The following is a 19,612-nucleotide window of genomic DNA, read 5'->3' as shown; positions in this document are numbered from 1 at the left end:
GACTATTATTTATGATTCCAATTACCCAGATAGCTTAGATATCTTAGCTAGCATTTTATTAAACCCCCATAGAACTTTTGGTTTGTAGAACTAATCTTTCATATTCTTCCTTTTCTAATAATTTCGAAAATATTTGCTTTTCAAGTTTCAAGAGAAAAAGAAAGCCTACTTCCTGCCCCAATTTCTTTTTTTTAAATAATAGTTTTAGTGAGCTATAATTCATGCCAATTAAATTTTACCAATTTTAAGTGTATAATTCAGTGGGTTTTAGCATATTCACAGAATTGTGAATATCATTGCAGTCAGTTTTAGTACATTTTGATCAATCCAACAAGAAACCCTCTATCCATTAGCAATCATTACCCCCACACCCTAGACAATCCCTGTTCTACTTTCTGTCCCTATAGATTTGCCTGTTCTATATATTTCAAATAAATGGAATAATACAATGTGTGGTCTGTGGTTACTGGCTTCTTAGCACAGTGTTTTCAAGGTACATCCATGTTTTAGGATGTATCAGTACATGTTATTCCTTATTATTGCTGAATAATACTCCATTGTATGGATATACGATATTTTTTCCATTCATCAGTTGATGGACATTTGAGTTGTTTCCACTTTTGTCTGTTGTGAATAATGCTGCCATGAACATACTTGTACGGTTTTTCTATGGACATACTTTCTTTTCTCTTGAGTGTATACCTCAGAGTGGAATTGATAACTCTAAGTTTAACCTTTTGAGGAACTGCCACACTATTTTCCAAAATACCTGCCATATTTGTTTTACTCATGCCTTTCTTTATCTACTTGCTTTATCATTAATTAAGGTGATGGGGTAGGGGCCAGACCATTCAGCTTGAGTTCCAGAGACCTGTTTTAGGACAAAGTGAAGCTGTTTAGAAGCCAGCATAGCAAGACTTTTCTGGTTCCTTTTTCAGCATTCATTGTTCTTGTTCCCCATCTTATTTGGACAGCCAGATACCAATAGAAATGCTGTGAACTGTTCAAAGCAAAATGGTGAGGCTGCAAATTCCCTGTGTTGTTTCTTCATGGATTCTATGAGAGCGATAGCTTTGTTTTTTTAACAATTGCATAATATAACTGTTTCTCTCTGACCGTCTTCTAGGGACTAAGAAAGAAGTTGGTAGGCACCATTGTACTGTTTTCAAGATACAGATCCAAGGAATTTTGCCTACCCATCCTGCCAGCCTTTGTAAAAAAAAAATAGCCTGGTAGTTTTTTTTTAGGTTCATAGTTTTTGGTCATTCATTTAACAAATATTTTCATATCCTTTATTATATGGTAGTGTTCTGGGTTCTAGCATCCATGGACCCTGCCCTTACAGAATTTAGAGTCCAGTGGGATAGATATTAAACATATCTTTGGAAGATACCTTCATTTGATACTATAGAAGTTTTTAGTTTTAGTCCAGCTCACCTCACATACAGTGGAAATCAAGCTTAGTAAAGCTTCTTTGCTGTACTATTGTACTGAAGACTGGAGAGAAAAATTTCCTTAAAGGGAGCAGTGCAATGTCACTGCAATAGTACGATGTCTGTGTTTGCCTAGCTACATAGTCCCCTACTGACTGCATTTAGGCACTGTAAGTAGCAAGGTTCTCTATCTATGAAGAATACCCAGCAGGAGTTTCCCATTAGGAAACCAACACACAGAGTTTTTCTTTGAGGCAAAGATGCAACTCTTCCCCTCTTCTTGCAGGTTAACCTTAAAGTTATACAAATTATGGAAAGAAGATGAAAAGGGGCATTTTGTTCCCGGTTATATGTTCAAAAAGACATATCCTTCTGAATGTGGAGGAGAGAACTGAACATATAATAAAATGATTACCATTAAAATAACAGTTCAGCTCACCTACTTCTACCACCCTTCCCCCTTTTTTGCCTCAGAACTAAGGGTTTTCTTTTTTTTGTTTTTACATTTTAAAAAAATTTTATTGAGGTGAAGTTCACGTACAAAAAAATTAACTGTTATGAAGTGAATAATTCATTGGCATTTAGTACGTTCACAATATTGTACAACCAACATCTCTATCTAGTTCCAAAGCATTTTCATCATCACAAAAGGAAACGCCACATTAAGCAGTTAATTCCCATTCTCTTCTACCCCCAGCCCCCAGCAACCACTAACATTAAGTTTTAACTCTAAGCTCCTTATAATTTTGTGTGAGATTTCATGTTAAGCATTTCTAAAACTCTACATATAGTTTCCAGGTAGGAACCGCCCACCTATAGCATGACCCTTTAGAGTTCTGAGGAAATATAGAGAACAATTTGGCATACGGTAATCCAGAAAATCATATTTCCTTCATGAATGATGAATCAAGTGTTTTATAAATATAGAGATTCCTCAAAGCTAGTGAAGAAAACATGTTTTCCCCAAGTTTATATGGGTCAGAAACTCCTACCTAAATCAACATCTTCTGATTGAGGTGAGGGAGGGGGAGGGGCCAGAATCAGTCCTTCCTCACACACATGTATCACTGATGTTATGTACTGATATCACAGTGTACCTGCTGATAAGGGAAACTAGATTCCTATTAGAGCCATAAATCACCATAGAAAATGAGGCTGAATTAGAGATGTTCCTAACATTTCTTGTGTAATGCAAAGGTAAAGAAAAGCCATCAGATAAACATTTCCAATTCCTGGTTCTGTGTCTTTGTAACATTAGGCCTCTGCAATACTTAACACTTTCTTTCAGGGGTTAGGAGTGATTGTAACAGATTTACTCTTCATGAAAGTCTTTCTACTTGTAGAGCACTCACAAATGTAAATTATCATATAAAACGTCTCAAGGAGAACTGCCCTCTGTATTTGAAACCAGAATTATCTTTCCACACTAAAACACATTCTAACTAATAATGAAGTGAAATTAGATTTAAAATATAGCCCCTCTTTTATAAATTTATTTGATTCGAGCCCTTTTAAAAAATGTATATTCTTTTTAAAACATAGATTATAGAAAACACATCACTCATCAGGTAGTCAACTACAAATGCAGTTTGATCATTCAATTTAATTGTTTTTATTACTATTTTTGTGAACAGAGTCCCTATTGTAGGCCTCACTTGAAGCCTGTTTGGCCTCACTTGGAGCCTGGGGATTTGGTAGGTGAAGGAGTGGAGGAAGGGCTGGTTCGGATTGATTCAGTAGTTACGGTACTTACTTAGTTACTTTGGCCCTTTTAATCAGTGCATAGTTTTAATAAAAAGCATTAACTTTTTACTTGGTTTGTTAGTCACATAACAATGATTAATTGGTAGTACCTTTTCTGTTTACTTACTTAAGTTTTAAAATGCTTAACTTTTAAATTGCCACAGTTTAGAAATACTTGGATGAATATGTAAATAGAGAAACAAAAAAAGCTGGGTAAATATATTATTTATCTTGAAATGTGTTAATTATTTTCTTTGCTTCCCTTTTAAATAAAGAAACTAAAAAACTGTGTAAATATATTATTTATCTTGAAATGTGTTAATTATTTTCTTTGCTTCCCAAAGGGATGTCCGTCGCTTAGTGGTAGCCATGTCTAGAGCCAGACTTGGACTTTATATCTTCGCCAGAGTATCCCTCTTCCAAAACTGTTTTGAATTAACTCCAGCGTTCAGCCAGCTCACAGCCCGCCCACTTCATTTGCATATAATTCCAACAGAACCTTTTCCAACCACTAGAAAGGTAGGATTTCTTTCTTCGTTATATAGTGCAGCATTTTCTCTGAGAAAGAAATTGAGATTCTCGTATAGATGACCACGTTAGCTAAGAATATCGTGCAGATAATCTGATCACTGATTTAGAATGCTCCTCACACCAAGGCAGTGAATTCTTTTCCTACATTAAGGATAGCATACTATAGACATTGAGTTTTGTTTCTTTTTTACTTAACAGTATGTCCTGGAGGTTCATTGGGCTTTTTTGTTGTTTTTTTTTCTTTTCTTTTCTTTTCTTTTCTTTTTTTGCGTGGGCAGGCACCAGGAATCAAACCTGGGTCTCCGGCTTGGCAGGCGAGATCTCTGCCTGCTGAGCCACTGTGGCCCACCCGTTCATTGGGTTTTAAATAAAATGTTCACAGTACAGTTCTCTTGCCCACTCTCTTAAGAGAAAAAAAAAGATTGAATTCTGTGCGTGTGTTTTATGATAATCCTAGTGATTTCCTTTTAAAAACTTTTTAAAGAAATGTTACTGTAGAGAAATAGGGAAAAGAGGGTGGAGAGAGATGATGGGGTAGGATCATATGAAGCCTTGATATCTGGAGTCCGAACACAATCCTATAGCTCTGAGATTCTCAGTCTTTTTGTGACCTAATAGGCATATTCCCGACAAGATGTCTGGGGCAGAGCCTAGAAGACTTGATGTTTACTATGCTCCCTGATGATTCCTATACAAGTGTTGCAGGGATATACTTGGAGAAACCTGGAGTGGAGGGCAGATTAGGCAATACCAATGAACACAAGGTTTAGAAACCACTGTTTTAGACAGCACTCATGGATTCAAGCCCCCAGGGCCGAGGGCTGAGAACATCTCCCCTTCCTCTGCTCTAGAGACAGTTTAGGGGGTGGGGAGTGCTGAGCAAGCAGCTAGTACCGCTTCTGTGGAGAGGCAGCTCCCAGCAAAGCCATCAGAAAATAAGCAACAAACAAATACAAAATGAAACAAAATAAAACCTTCCATGTTTTTATGTTTTGTGGTTTTTTTGCATGGGCAGGCACCAGGAATCAAACCCAGGTCTCCAGCATGGCAGGCGAGAACTCTGCCTGCTGAGCCACCATGGCCTGCCCAAAACCTTTCATATTTTGAAGTGCATATTTCAAAGTAGAAGTAATAGCATGGCATTCTTTGTACACAGAATTTGTGACCATTGCAGAAGGTGATTCATCAAAAGGAACACCTGCTACATACAATTCAACCATACTGCTTAATCTGAGAAATGCTATTTTATGATACTGAATATTTCTAACTTTATATGCATTAAATAATTTTGTCATTTTAAGATATACTTTTTGTTGGCATACATTTTTTACCTTTAAAGATTTCTGAATTGTTCCTATGGTAAGAAAGAGGGAGACTTTGTAAACATTTTCTTAACGACTATAAATAGAGTTGATATCTATTCTAGGATGGTTTTAGAAAGCAGTGCAAATTTTGTCTTTTTATCATTTGCATTTACCTTTTTACTTATATTGATAGAGTATTGTCTCTCAGAGTGCTGAAACTTTATCAGAATCACCTCATTCTACTCCAGATATACTGACTCTAAATCTGTGGGGGCTGGATCCCAGGCATTTACAATCTAAAAATGTCCCATATGATTCTGATGGATACCACAGAGTTTATATTTTATTTTATTTTATTTTATTTTATTTTTTTTTTTTTTTTTTTTTTTTTTAAAGGAAAGACAGAGAGAAGGAAGGAAGGATAGAAGGAAGGAAGGAAGGAAGAAAGGGAAACATCTTTAAACATTTTCTGGTTTTTATTGTATTCTGTTTCTCCGTTTTTGTTACATGGGCTGGGGCCGGGAATCGAACCGAGGTCCTCCGGCATAGCAGGCAAGCACTTTGCCCGCTGAGCCACCGCGGCCCGCCCCCCACAGAGTTTATATTTTAGATAGTATTTGTCAAAAAAATCTTTGATCATATACTTTATTAGTAAAAACCTTTTGGGCATACACCCCATGACTAATAGGCTATATATTAAAAATAGCAAATCTTCTCATTTCTTAGAAAAACATAAATAGAAAAGATAGTTTTTATATTTTCTTTATGAACTATCTTTTATATTCACTTTAGTGTGTTGGAGAGTACTATTTTTAGACCATGATGATTTTTCTCTGTTCAAATGATTACTTACCTCATGTTAATTCTTATATATCCATTAATAGACTAAATCCGTATTTTGCTTACACCATGAAATTGTATTAGAAGCCAGTTACTCTTAGCTCTTCTAATCTCTTGCTCTTCTAAATTTAATCAAATCACTGCTCTCACATCACTTACACTGTATGTCCTCTTACTAGTAGTCTATGTCCTACAAATCCTAATAGTATTTGTATACGTGACCTTTGATTGAAATGTTAGCTTCTAAGATTTTTCACTATATACTTGAGCTTCTTTTTTGCCTTCTCTAGAATGGAGAGAGACCATCTCATGAAGTACAGATAATAAAAAATATGCCCCAGATGGCAAATTTTGTATACAACATGTATATGCATTTGATACAGACCACACATCATTATCATCAGGTGAGTTTTCTCTAAATTGACTCCTATTTTTCTTGCTGTAGGAAAAATCTTCTCTTTTGCAGAATAAATCTTTAAAGTATTGATTCCTTGTGAGAAACCAACTAAGGCAGGCTTTTGTTATTATTCATGTAATATTCATATTTTTATACATCTTTATTTAGGTATATTTGGCATACAACAGAAACCACATATTTAAAGTATATAATTTGATAAGGGTTGACATAAGTATATACCTTGTGAAACCTTCACCATTATTACAATGGTGAACATATTCATTATTCCCCAAAATTTCTTCATGTTCCTTGATAACTTTCCTACTTATTTCCATGCCTCCTTCCCCACTGTCCCTAGGCAACCAACAATCTGCTTTCTGTCACTATAGATTAGTCCCTTCTGTAGAAATATATGTAAATGGAATTATATACTATGTACTGTTTTTATCTGGCTACTTTGATCAGCATGATTCTTTTGAGATTCATATTGGCTGCTATAAAAATCAATAATTCTTTTTTATTGCTGTATAGTGTTCCATTGCATGGATATACCACAGTTTGTTTACCCAATCATCTGTTGATAGATGTCTGGGTTGTTTCTAGTTTTTGACTATTACAAATAAAGCTGCTATGAACATTCTTGTACAGATATTTGTATGGATATATGCTTTTATTTCTCTTGTGTAATACTAGGTGTGGAATGTCTGGATAATATGTTAGATATATCTTTAACTTATTAAGAAACTGCCAAACTTTTTGAAAGGGTTGTACCATTTTATGTGTCAGAGTTCTAATTGCTCCATATCGTCACCTAACTTTGATCTGGTTAGTCTTTTTTATTTTAGCCATTCTAACAGATAGGAATATATTGCACTTTCCTAATGACTAATGATGTTGAGTATCTTTTCAAGTGATACTTGAAAAATGGTTATTTGTTGTCTGTATATAGTCTTAGGAATGCATCTGTTCAAGCTTTTTTTTATTGGGTTGTTTTATTACTTTGAATTTTGAGATTTTTTTTTTATTTAGTCTGATTAAAAAATTTTTTAATGAATGTGCATTTTACTAATACTTTCTCCTAATCTGTGACTTCTCATTTTCTTAACAGTGCGTTTCAAAGATGCTCTAAATTTTGGTGAAGCCCAGTTTGTCAATTTATTATTTTATAATTCATGCTAAAAAAAATCTTAGTTTAATCCAAAGCTACGAAGATTTTCTCTTATGTTTTCTTCTAGAAATGTTATAGTTTTAGGTTTGACATTTAAAGCTATGATACATTTTGAGTTAATTTTTTGTATGGTATGAGGTATGGGTTGTATTATTCATTTGCGTATGTATAGCCCATTGTTTTAGCACCTTTTGCTGAGGAGACTGCTTTTTCTGTTGAATTGCTTCTGTTGAATTGCCTTGTCATCATAGTCGAAAACTCGATTGTCTTACTTCAGTGAATCTGTTTCTAGGATCTCTATTCTGTTCTATTGATCTGTGTATCTATACTTTTGCAACTATCTACAGCTAATTTTTTTTTCAAAAATTGTTTTGTATATATACATTTTAGAATCAACTTGTTGATTTCTACCCCCCAAAAGCTGTGATTTTAAGTACGATTGTTTTGATTTTATAAATCAGTTTGGGGAGAGTAGCATCTTAACAATATTAAGTCTTTCTTCTCATGAATATGATTTCTCTCTCCATTTATTTATGTTACCTTGAATTCTCTAGTAAGTATACTGTAAATTTCAGCATATAGACCTTACACATAGTTTGCTAGTTTTATTGCTAAGTATTTTTATTTTTAATTTTTCTGCTATTGTGAATGATACTTTATAAAAATTTTGTTTTCCAAAAAGATAAAGAGTCCCTGAGAAGATAAGCCAAGCCTCAGCTCTAGGTGTCATGGGGCAGAGGGAAAACCAAGTGTATAGAGCTGTTCCAGTTTTCTATTTGAGTGGAGAAAGAAACTTTGTCTTCTATCTCTGCTCTTTCTCTGCCATGCATGGCATTGCCTAAAGCTTGGCTCCTCTCTGCCCCTCATGGAGCTATTTGATTGGAGTTGGCCCTAGTCTGAGTTGATATGGCAATCAGTACTAGTTAATCATTGTCTTTCACAGAAGTGTAACAGCAAATTCTTCAGCTAAACTTTGCTATCTGAATTTGTAGATTTTTTCCTTGTTGCCTTAATTTTAAATTGGTTTATGAAACTTATTGCACAAACACAGACTTTACAATGATTATATGAATACTTTATATAAATATACCGATGGTTAAGCTAAGATTGGTGGGTCTAAGTATATTGTTTGTTTCCTTAAATTAAAAAAAATAATAAAACATAAAAAAAATTCTTCAGGTAAAAAATCTAATAGATTTTTCTTGTTTTCTTCTGTGAAATTATAGTATGTACTTTGATTATTAATAGCTGACATCCAGGTAGACATATTCTTTGGATTCAGCAAAACATAAGCCATTTACATCACTGAGAGTTACTACATTTGTAATATAAAATGGCGTGCAGTATTTTAGAAAAAAGCTCTAGTGTTATGAAGATCATGTTAATGTGAGGACTGACCTTTAATAAACTATAGTGGCTTTTCATTTGAATTCATACTGCTGTTGTCTTTTTCATTAGACTTTATTACAACTGCCACCTGCTATGATAGAAGAAGGTGAAGAAGTTCAAAATCAGGAAACAGAACTGGAAACAGAAGAAGAAGCAACACCTGTTCATACTGATAGTCTACCCAATCAAGCAGATGCCAATTCCATTCAAGAAACCTCAGCCTCTCAAACAGAGACCTTCCCAAATCTAACGGAGACTAATCCAGGTCTAGCTGAGGTCACTCTCAGTTCCAATCCAGAATCTATCCTTGCTCTATCAGAGACCACTGTTGCTGTGGCAGAATCTATAACTGCACCAGCAGATGCTAATGCCTCTTTAGATGCTACACCTACCTCAGCAGAGACCAACTAGCAAACTGCAGCCCTTCTGCAAGAGGACATTTCATCCCATAGTTTAAGTAAAGTTGCTTTTTGAATTTTATACTTGCTTCTGCCGTTTTCATGGCACTCATGAGCATGTTTGGTACTTTTTTTAACTGATCTCAATGTTTTTGATATGTTAAAGAAAATTGCTTATTTATACCACACAAATTCAGTTTCCTTAGCTCATTCAGAAGGGCAACACTTGATATTTTGATCATTACCCATATATATTTGTAATCATTCCTGCATCAAAAGGAACTTCTGGAGTTGCTTCCAGGAAGCCTCTTTGTTGCTCAGATGTGGCCTCTCTCTCTCTGTACACCCAGCTTTGCAAAGAAAATCATCATTGCCCTTCCCACTGTTTGGTACAAGCCATTCAGAGGTACAAATCTCCCTGACAACATGGGGCATTACTCCTGGGGTTGAGTTTGGCCCTGGTACTGTGGGATTGACAACACTTTCCTGACCAAAAGGAGGGAAAGAAGTATAATAAAATAAGGCATTAGTGGCCAAGAGAGATCAAATGGAGTTAAGAGGCTGTTCTGGAGGCTGCTCTTATGCAAGCTTCAGTTAGATAGTGCTAATTGGCCATGGTTTGTTAAACCCTAGTTAACAGCCCTCCTATTGACTCTTCGAACACCTAGGGCTCAAACTGAGACTCTGTAAAGGTTTTATCCACTAGATTTGCCTTCCTGAAACATAAAATTCTCGGAGGGTTCATAGGTCAGATAAATCCTGAAATTCAGAGGGATCAGCCTCTCCAAGATTATCGATTAATTACATCCCCTTATCCTTTAGTGTGGACATCCCTTCTCAACATGAAAAGTCAGAACAGGCATTGCCCAAAGATCCCTTTAGATTGGGAGAGGGATTAAAGGAGAAAATGGGATTTAACAAACAAGTATGGCTGCTAAATTACTATATTAATATTCCTTCTTAGCATCCATTGTTTTGGAGTAGCTAGAAGGAAAAATCTGAGATAGTGGATTGGTAGCCCATGACAAACTCTGGATCTGTTTTGTAACTACTCGTTGAAGTATACTTTGAAAATTATTGCTTTGTGTATATGTTATATTTTTTTAATTTTTTAAATATTTAAGCATTTTTTCAAAAAGGATTTCTGTAGAATATAGAAGACATTCTTCACATTTTCAGGGAACTTCTTTAAAGAAAAAGAATACATTGGAATTAACCATAAAAGCTTTCAAGCAAGGTCCAAACTGGAGAGGAAATTGTTTCTTCTATCATTTTATCACTAACTGAAGTCCTGTTTCCTTTTGCTCACTTTTCCTAGCTGTTTTCCTTGCCATTAAGTCATCAACAGCTGAAGGATGTAGCTTTCTTCAATCTAACAAAGAGCTTACATGCATTTCTTTCCCCAACATCTCAGAATGGTTCCTGAGATTGCCTGTATTAGAATCACCTAGGCTGTCTGTTTAAATTGCAAATTCTTAGGATCCACCCCCAACCTAATAAGTCATATTCTCAGGATTAGGAGCCCAAGAGTTTGCATTTTTCATAAGAGCTCAACACCTCTAATGTTTGGGTTACTGGCAAAGTGACATCAGGCAAGGTTGGTGAGGCCAAGCCAGGATTCAACTAAACAGGAAGAATCTGGCAAATCAGTCTGGGCAGGAAGCAGGATTCAGAGTCCAGGCAGTAGAGTCAGTGAACTTAAGTGAGTGTAATTCTTCCAATCCAGAGGTTCTTGGTTTTCTACTCTGTTTAATTCTCTTGAAAGATAACCATCCACAAGGAGATTTTCAAGTAAAATGCTCTCCAGATTTGGAAAGGGCGATGTGAACCAACAGCATCAGCATTCATAGGAAGCTTGTTAGAAGTACAGAAATTTGTACCCTATCCCAGACCTGTAAATCTAAATCTGCATTTTAAAAAAAGACCTGAGCAAATTCATTTGCCACTTTATCATCTGGGAAGCAATGTCGTGAGATTACTATGCTGTCCTCACATGGATGAAGTGATAATGGTAGAATAACAGTTAATGTGGCTAATGGTTTCTGACAAGGTATGTGTGGAGGGTGAAATTGCCCACTAGTTCTCTCCCATTTTGATCAAAAGCCTGCTAGAGTGACTTTAGAGGAGCATTACCCCCAAAATATCCCCTCTAATGCATCTGCCTATAGGTTTGATGGTATCCAAAGACCCTATAAAGAAATAAGTGCATATGAGCTGCACACTACCGTTGAAATGCTTCTGATCCTGATATTTGCAAGAAATTATTACTCTGTAAGGAATTTAAACTCAGAAAGTCAGGTCAATGACGTAATTTTGAGTAGATAATGCTTGCTCTGTTTATCAGGTCAATTGATATGGTCCAAGCTCTCATCTTTCTTTTCTTATTTTTATTTTTTTTTCCAAGCTCTCATCTTTCAATGTGTCTTACTACATCAGAATAATTGTGTAAATATTGGGTGAGGATGGGGAAAATGAAAGTGATGATGAGAGTAGTGAAATGCCAAGGAACAGGGGTCTCCCAGGATAGAACCAATTGTTATCAGAGTAAGGATTAAGCCGGATAGTCTATTACATAGTTTCTCTGATTAAAGAATTAGTGGGGTTCTCTATGAAGATAGCACTCAGAATTATTTTCATTTGTGAGGAGCTATTAGCAAGAGAGAAAAAAACTTTACCATATTACTGTCTCCTGGAAAAGACTGATTTTTCTCTCTATCCTGTAGGAAGTATACATACCTGCAACCAAAATAAGCAGACTGGAATGTTGCTTTCTAATTAAGTGAACCATTTTTCTATACATCAACTATGCCTGTACATCAACTGTACATCACTGTGTCCAGCTGGGTGACAACTTTCTTCTATGCTGCTTATTTGTCACATTAAAAAGAAAATTTAACTAGGAAATGGATAAGTCCTTTGCTTTTACAAAAGGAATTTAGAAGGGATTGGGGAATAGTGGGATTTGAATTGTTTTAAGTGGTCTATTCGCTGTGAAAATGAGTTGCAATTGACTATAGAATCATGGAATTTTTAAAGAAACTTAAACCATCTTATTAAATAGACGCTAGCTTGGAAATATTGCAGGTTCAATTCCAGACCACTCCAATAAAGCATATAGTGCTTTATTGTTTCCTAGTGCGTATAAATGTTATGTTCACACAGTACTGTAGTCTTAAGTATGCAATAGAACTATGTCTAAAAAAAATGTACATACCTTAACTTAAAAATACTTTATTGATAAAAAATGCTCACCATCATCTGAGCCTTCAACCAGTTGTGATCTTTTTGTTGGTAGAGGGTCTTGACTCGATGTTGATGGCTGCTGACTGATCAGGGTGGTGTTTGCTGAAGTTTGGGATAGCTGTGGCAGTTTCTTAAAATAAGACAACAGTGATGTTTGCAGTACTGATTGACTCTTCCTTTCACAAAAGATTTCTCTGTAGCATGCAATTCTTTTTAACAGCATTTTATTTATAGTAGAACTTCTTTCTTTTTTTATTAATTAAAAAAATTAACAACAAACAACAATAAGATATTCCCTTCTACATATATAATCAGTAATTCTTAATATCATCATAGTTGCATATTCATCATTTCTTAGAACATTTGCATCGATTTAGAAAAAGATAAAGACAACAGAAAAAGAAATAAAACGATAATAGAGAAAAAAAGTTATACATAACATACCCCTTACCCCTCGCTTTCATTTACCACTAGCATTTCAAACTAAATTTATTTTAACATTTGTTCCCCCTATTATTTATTTTTATTCCATATGTTCTACTCTTTTGTTGATATGGTAGATAAAAGGAGCATCAGACACAAGGTTTTCACATTCACAGAGTCACACTGTGAAAGCTATATCATTGTTCAATGAATTTCTTTCAACTTCTTTCAAATGAGGAATCAGTCCTCTCAAATGCTACAGCTGCTTTATCAACTAAGTTTATGTAATACTCTAATGCTCACAGTTCTTCACCAGGAGTGGATTCCATCTCAACAAACCAGTTTCTTTGCTTATCCATAAAAAGCAACCCCTCATCCATTCAAGTTTTATCATGAGATTGCAGCAATTCAGTCCCATCTTCAGGCTCTTCCTCTAAAATTCTTGTTGTCTTGCTATTTCTACCACATCCACAGTTACTCCCTCCACTGTAGTCTTGAGCGCCTAGGGAAAAGGCATCCGTGAGGGTTGGAACCAACTTCTTCCAAACTCTTGTTAATGTTATTTTGATCTCCTCCCATGAATTGTAAATGTTCATAAAGGCATTTGGAATAGTGAATCCTTTCCAGAAGGTTTTCAATTGACTTTGTCCCAGGTACATCAGAGGAATCACTATCTATAACGGCTATAACCTTATGAAATGTATTTCTCAAATAACAAGACTTGAAAGTCAAAATGACTCCTTGATCCATGGTCTGCAGAATGCATGTTGTGTTAGTAGGCATGAAAACAACATTAATCCCATTGAACATCACTAGAGTTCTTGGGTGTCCTGGTGCATTGTCAATGAGAGGTTATATTTTGAAAGGAATCTTTTTCTGAGCAGTATGTCTCAACAGCAGGCTTAAAATATTTGGTAAACCATGTCGTAAACAGATGTGCTGTCATCCAGGCTCAGTTCCATTTATAGAGCACAGGCAAGTATATTTAGCGTAATTCTTAAGAGCCCTAGGATTTTCAGAATGGTAAATGAGTTTTGGCCTCACATTAAAGTCACCAGCTGCATTAGTCCTTAATAGGAGAGTCAGCCTGTCCTTTGAAGCTTTGAAGCCAGGCATTGACTTCTCTCTAGCTATGAAAGTCCTAGATGGCATCTTGTTCCAGTATAAGGCTGTTTCATCTTCATTGGCAATTTCTTGTTAGTGTAACCACCTTCATCAAATATCTTAGCTAGATCTTCTGGATAACTTGCTGCAGCTTTGCATTAGCATTTGCTGTTTCATGCTGCACTTTTACATTATTGAGATGGCTTCTTTCCTTAAGCTTCATGAACCAACCTCTGCTAGCGTCAAACTTTTCTTCTCTCTCACCTCTTCTCTCTCAGCCTTCACAGAATTGAAGAGCACTAGATCCTTGTTCTGGATTAGGCTTTGGCTTAAGGGATCATTGTGGCTCGTTTGATCTTCTGTCCAGACCACTAAAACTTTCTCCATATCAGCAATAAGGCTATTTTGTTTCTTATCATTTGTGTGTTCACTGGAATAGCACTTTTCATTTCCTTCAAGAACTTTTTCTTTGCATTCATAAGAGCTACTGTTTGATATAAGAAGCCTAGTTCAGCCTGTCCTGGCTTTCTATATGTCTTCCTCCTAAGCTTAATCATTTATAGCTTTTGATTTAAACTGAGAGATTTGCAATTCTTCCTTTCACTTGAATATTTAAAGGACATTGTAGAAATAAAGGGTTATTAATTGGCCTAATTTCAGTATTTTATCTCAAGGAATAGGGTGGCCCAAGGAGAGGGAGAGGGAAACGAGAATGGCTGGGCAGTGTAGCAATCAGAATATACACATTTATCAATTAAGCTTCATCTTATAAGGGTGCATTTTGTGGTGCCCCAAGACAATTATGCTGACCACAGATCAAAGATCACTAATCACAGATCACCATAACAGATGTAATAATGAAAAAGTTTGAAATACTGTGTGCATTAGCAAAATGTGACACAGAGACCAAGTGAACACATTCTGTTGGAAGAAAATGGCACCAATTGACTTGGCACAGTCTTCAATTTGTATTTTTAAAATGCAATATCTGAGAAGCACAAAAAAATGAAGTGCAATAAATTTGCCTGTAATGAAGAAATGGAATCAAAGATATGGAGACTTCATGGTGACAATGGGGAAGACTGGGATAGGATCCAAGTCTACAATTCTCATGCATTGTTTTTTAATCAAGAGCACATGATTGCTTTATAAATTCAAAGGTTTTCTATTTGGGATTTCTACAGAGACAGGTACTCGAACTATATAACTATTAGATTAGTTCCCAATGCTCTTCATCCTATTTTTCATATCTGAATATATCATGGTTTTAGAATCTGTTTCAAAAAGCAAACAAAATATGCTTACCAAGAGAGAATGAGCTCGAAATGAAGCAATTCAAGTATTTGACTCTTTTTTGTTTTGTTTTGTTTTAACAAAATGCTGAGTTCGTAAAGTTCATTACCAGCAGTTCAGGATAAATAACTCTATTGATTTGAACAAATGGATGAGAAGATATAAATATTTTGAGGATTCTTGAAGTTGGAGTGATGATAAAAGTTGAAGTGTTTTGTTACATACTGAGAAAAATGTAAGTGGGCCATTTTGTTCCTACAGAAAATGAAGTTTATTATGATCAGGAAACAGCTTGATATTGTAAAACAGACTTTGGACTCAACTAGACCTGGTTCACGTTTTACCTAACTTGTTTATCAGTTAGTTGACCTTGGGCAAATTTTATAAACTCACAAAGTCTCAGTTTTCTTTTCTATAAAACGGGAAAGATCTGTTTTATTTGTGTTTTTAAAATAGGTTAATGTTCATGAAAATATCTTGCACCTATAGGCTCAGGAAATACCAGTCTCTCTCTCTCTATTTTGCCTCAAAGCAATATAGGATACTGCCACCAATTCTCTGAGGTGGTTGGGAAAGAGGGTGCTTAGCTGTGCCTCTCTATCCAGGGAACATGGAGGATGATGAATAAAGAACACATGGTAGCAGTTGACCTTTGAGGATCTATCAAAGATCAAGTTTTCTGACAAGGAACCTCTGAACTAGTCCATTGCAACATTGAGGGTAGTCTCAGCTAGAATTAAAATCCTGGTAGATCAGCATCATCAGAGGGAAGACGCTGGGTGTCATCATGCTTCAGATATAGGAAGTTGATGATTTCTATAAGTTCTGAATCCTTTACTCCCCAAATCAACTACATTATTGTATTGACTTAGATTTGTGCCTTGAATGTGTTATTTTTCTTTTTATCTTGCAGTCACTCAAGTAGCATTTTTAGTGATGATTTTTAAGTTAAAACAGCAAGATAAAAAAAAATTTCCTCTTGTTTTTTTAACTTTCATCCCTCTGCAAGTGCCAGAAAAGCAGTAGAAGTCAAGCAGTGACTTGCTTCTTGTGAAAATGCTTGGTGATTAGCCTTTGTAATTATGAAGCAGTCATGTTAATAGATGTTCAAGAATAATGTAACTGGATCCTGTACTGGGCCAAGGGTGGAAATGAAGATATGTGAGATCATTTTTTTTCTCCGTTTATTGGTACCTTAGGGCCTAAAAGGGATTTTAACTATATGGGAACCAGAAGCTTTGGATGTTTAGTTTTTCTTCCCAGGGAACAACCACAACTTAGTCCTTTGGAAAGGTACTCAGAGCACATCATGCTTACTGCTGACTCACAGTATGCTAGCTTTTCTCAGTTAGCTCACGCCCTTTACCCTCTGTGCCGCTTTCAAAGTATTATTTATCCCAGAAAAGCCATATTTTAATCCTGATCAAATCTTGTGGAGGCAGAAACTTTGATTGGATTATTTACATGAAAATGACACGCCCAATTGTGTGTGACCTTTTGATTAGATGGAAATGTGGCCCCACCCATTCAAGGTGGGTCTTAGTTTACTGGAGTCCTTTAAAAGGAAACATTTTGAAGAAAGCTCAGAGCATGCAGACATTTGGAGATGCTTGGAGTGCCAAAAGAGAGAGCAGATGCCTAGACATGGATGTTTGGAGATGCAGAGCCCAGCAGACATCACCACGTGCCTTCTCAAGAGATGCTAAGCAAGTCATAACCCAGAGTTGTGTCCTGGAGGAACTTGGTGAAGGCGCACAGATGCTTAAAGAGGAAACCACTGGCATCAGAAGCTGGAAGCAATGGAAACAGGAACAAGGAATGGCAGACTCCAGCCAGATGCTTTTCCATGTGACAGACATCAGCCTTTCTTAGATCAAGATATCTTTTTCTGGATGCCTTAGTTTGGACATTTTTATGGCCTTAGACTGTAAATGTGTAGCTTAATAAATTCACTTTTTAAAAGTCATTCCATTTCTGGTATATTGCATTCCAACAGCATTTAGCAAACCAGTACACCCTTACACTTATTTCAGTGTTAAGCTTTTGCACTTATATACAAAAAGGGCTGATTCCATTCTTTTTAACATATATTACAGAAAACACTAGTCTTGAAAAACATTTTGTGAAAAGCATATTCCATAGTCAAATATATTTGAAGAACACAATGAATTCCCATTTTGCAGAATCACAATGCATTGTTAGCTAATTAAAATGTCCTAGAATTATTGCTGGAAAGAATCTTGTTTAACTTTGTTTAACCGACTTATTTGATGATAGAATCTTTTTCTTCACCTCATAAGACAGTTTAGAGAACTAACTCCTCAGAACACAATTTATGACCCAATAATTTTATATTAGCAATTGAGCTTTGAGACCTTCTTAGAAAATAAATCCCTAATACGTTTTCTTCCTGTAAGTAACCAGAGGCAGAAACACAACCAAAAAGGAAACTGGGGATGAATTAATTTGTACAGCATGTCATTATAGTCTAATTTGTCATGTGATATTAATAGCAATGTCCTGAAAATGCAGATGAATAAAAGTTTGATCAGTGTACAATGATTTCTTCATATGTCTCCCCTAAGAAGAGCTCATTGAGCATTTTCTGTTTACATTTTAATTTTAAGCTCCATCTGGCCTTTCACACCAAGCTTTTCTTTTTTCTTCATGCAGTGAAAGAACAGTTTGTATTTCTGGTGCATCTCGTTGTCTCAGTTCTTTAAATTTTATTTCCTTAAAATATTTAAATTCCAAAAAAAGGAAATTATTTAGTGTAACCAACAGGATTGGGCCAAAAATAATAGAAAAAAATTGAGACACATAAAAATGAAACCTTCCTTTCATAAGAATGTTTAGTAAAGAGGACACCCCCCCAAAAAAGAGAACCCAAAAATACTTTGTATCAGACGTAATTTTTTTCTAATAGTTATCTTTTTTAAGCAGTCTTACACATCATATAATTTTAAGTATACAATCTTTGGTTCTTGGAATAATCACATAGTAATGCATTCATTACTGCAGTCAATATGAGAACATTCTCAATTCTTTTGAAGAAAAAAAATCCCAAACCTCTTAAATCATCATTATTGATATTTAGTTTTGGTATGCTGCCTTTTGTACAATTACTGAAAGAAAATTAATGTTACTGTTAACTAGACTTTAGTTTACATTAATTTTATTTTTCCCATACAACACATTATTAACACCTTCTAATAGCAGCATAACATTTGTTCTAGTTCATGTAAGAATTTTCTTATATTTGTACAATTAACCACCATCATTGTCCCCTCTAGGTTTTGCTAAATTATACAGTCCCAGTTTTTATCCTCTAGCTTTCCTTCTTGTGGCATACACGACTCTAGCCTTTCTTTTTCAACTATATTCACACTGTTTTATTAATTACACTCAGTATTGTGTTACCATCACACAGCATTGTACTATTCATTTCCAACCCTTTACAGTCAACTTTGTTGAACATTCTGTACTTCTTAAGCATTGATTGCCCAATCTCTGCCCTCTTTCTGTCTCCTGATAATCTGTGCTCTCCAATTTAACTCTCAGCAGTTTGCTCATTAAACTTAGTTCATATTAGCAAGGCCATACATTATTTGTCCTTTTATTTCTGGCTTATTTCACTCAACATAATGTCCTCAGGGTTCATCCATGTTGTATGCATCATGACTTTTTCTGTCTTACAGCTGCTTAATATTTCATTGTTTGTATATACCACAGTTTGTTCATCCACTCATCAGCTAATGAACACTTGGGCTGTTTCCGTCTATTGACAATCATAAATAATGCCACTATAAATATCAGGGTGAAAATGTCTTTTTGTGTCCCTGCTTTTAATTCTTCCATGTAAATACCTAGTAATGAAATTCCTAGCTCATATGGCAGTTCTATACTTAGCTTCCTGAGGAACCGCCAAACTGCCTTCCAGAGCGCCTGTACCATTCTACATTCCTGCCATATCAGTTGTCTTTATAGTCATAACTTTATAGAATACATTTAGTATTCTACTGTTTGTTTACTGCACTGGTTTGAAATTATTATGTACCCTGGAAAAGCCTATGTTCTTTTAATCCTAAATGCAATCTTATGTGGGCAAACCCATTGAATGGTGGGACTTTTGATAGATTATTTCCATTGAGATGTGGCCCCGCACATTCAAGGTAGCTCTTAATCAGTTTACTGAAGTCCTTAAAGGAGCTCAGGGACAGAAAAAGAGGTCAGAGCCAATACAGAGAGCAGATGCCTAGACACAGATGTTTGGAGGTATAGAAGGAAAGCCCCCTGGCAGAAGTTAGAAGGACCCACAGGAGCTGAGAGAGCCATTTTGAAACCAA

The 19,612-nt window shown here is 35.6% G+C and overlaps 1 protein-coding gene across 1 annotated transcript in view; it reads left to right on the top strand.

Moving 5' to 3' along the window:
- AQR (aquarius intron-binding spliceosomal factor) overlaps positions 1–17,232 on the top strand; it is a 129,204-nt gene extending 111,972 nt beyond the window's left edge. The window contains exons 33-35 of the mRNA XM_077127386.1: positions 3,521–3,695; positions 6,142–6,255; positions 8,875–17,232. Of these exons, the coding sequence (XP_076983501.1) occupies positions 3,521–3,695; positions 6,142–6,255; positions 8,875–9,216 (631 nt within the window). The 3' untranslated portion in view covers positions 9,217–17,232. The remainder of the gene's footprint in view (positions 1–3,520; positions 3,696–6,141; positions 6,256–8,874) is intronic.
- Positions 17,233–19,612: the final 2,380 nt, after the last annotated feature.

This window comes from Tamandua tetradactyla, chromosome 14 (genome assembly GCF_023851605.1).
Source record: "Tamandua tetradactyla isolate mTamTet1 chromosome 14, mTamTet1.pri, whole genome shotgun sequence".
NCBI lineage: Eukaryota > Metazoa > Chordata > Mammalia > Pilosa > Myrmecophagidae > Tamandua > Tamandua tetradactyla.
Note: the sequence above shows the minus strand (reverse complement) of the source record. Positions and strands in the feature narration are given on the sequence as shown.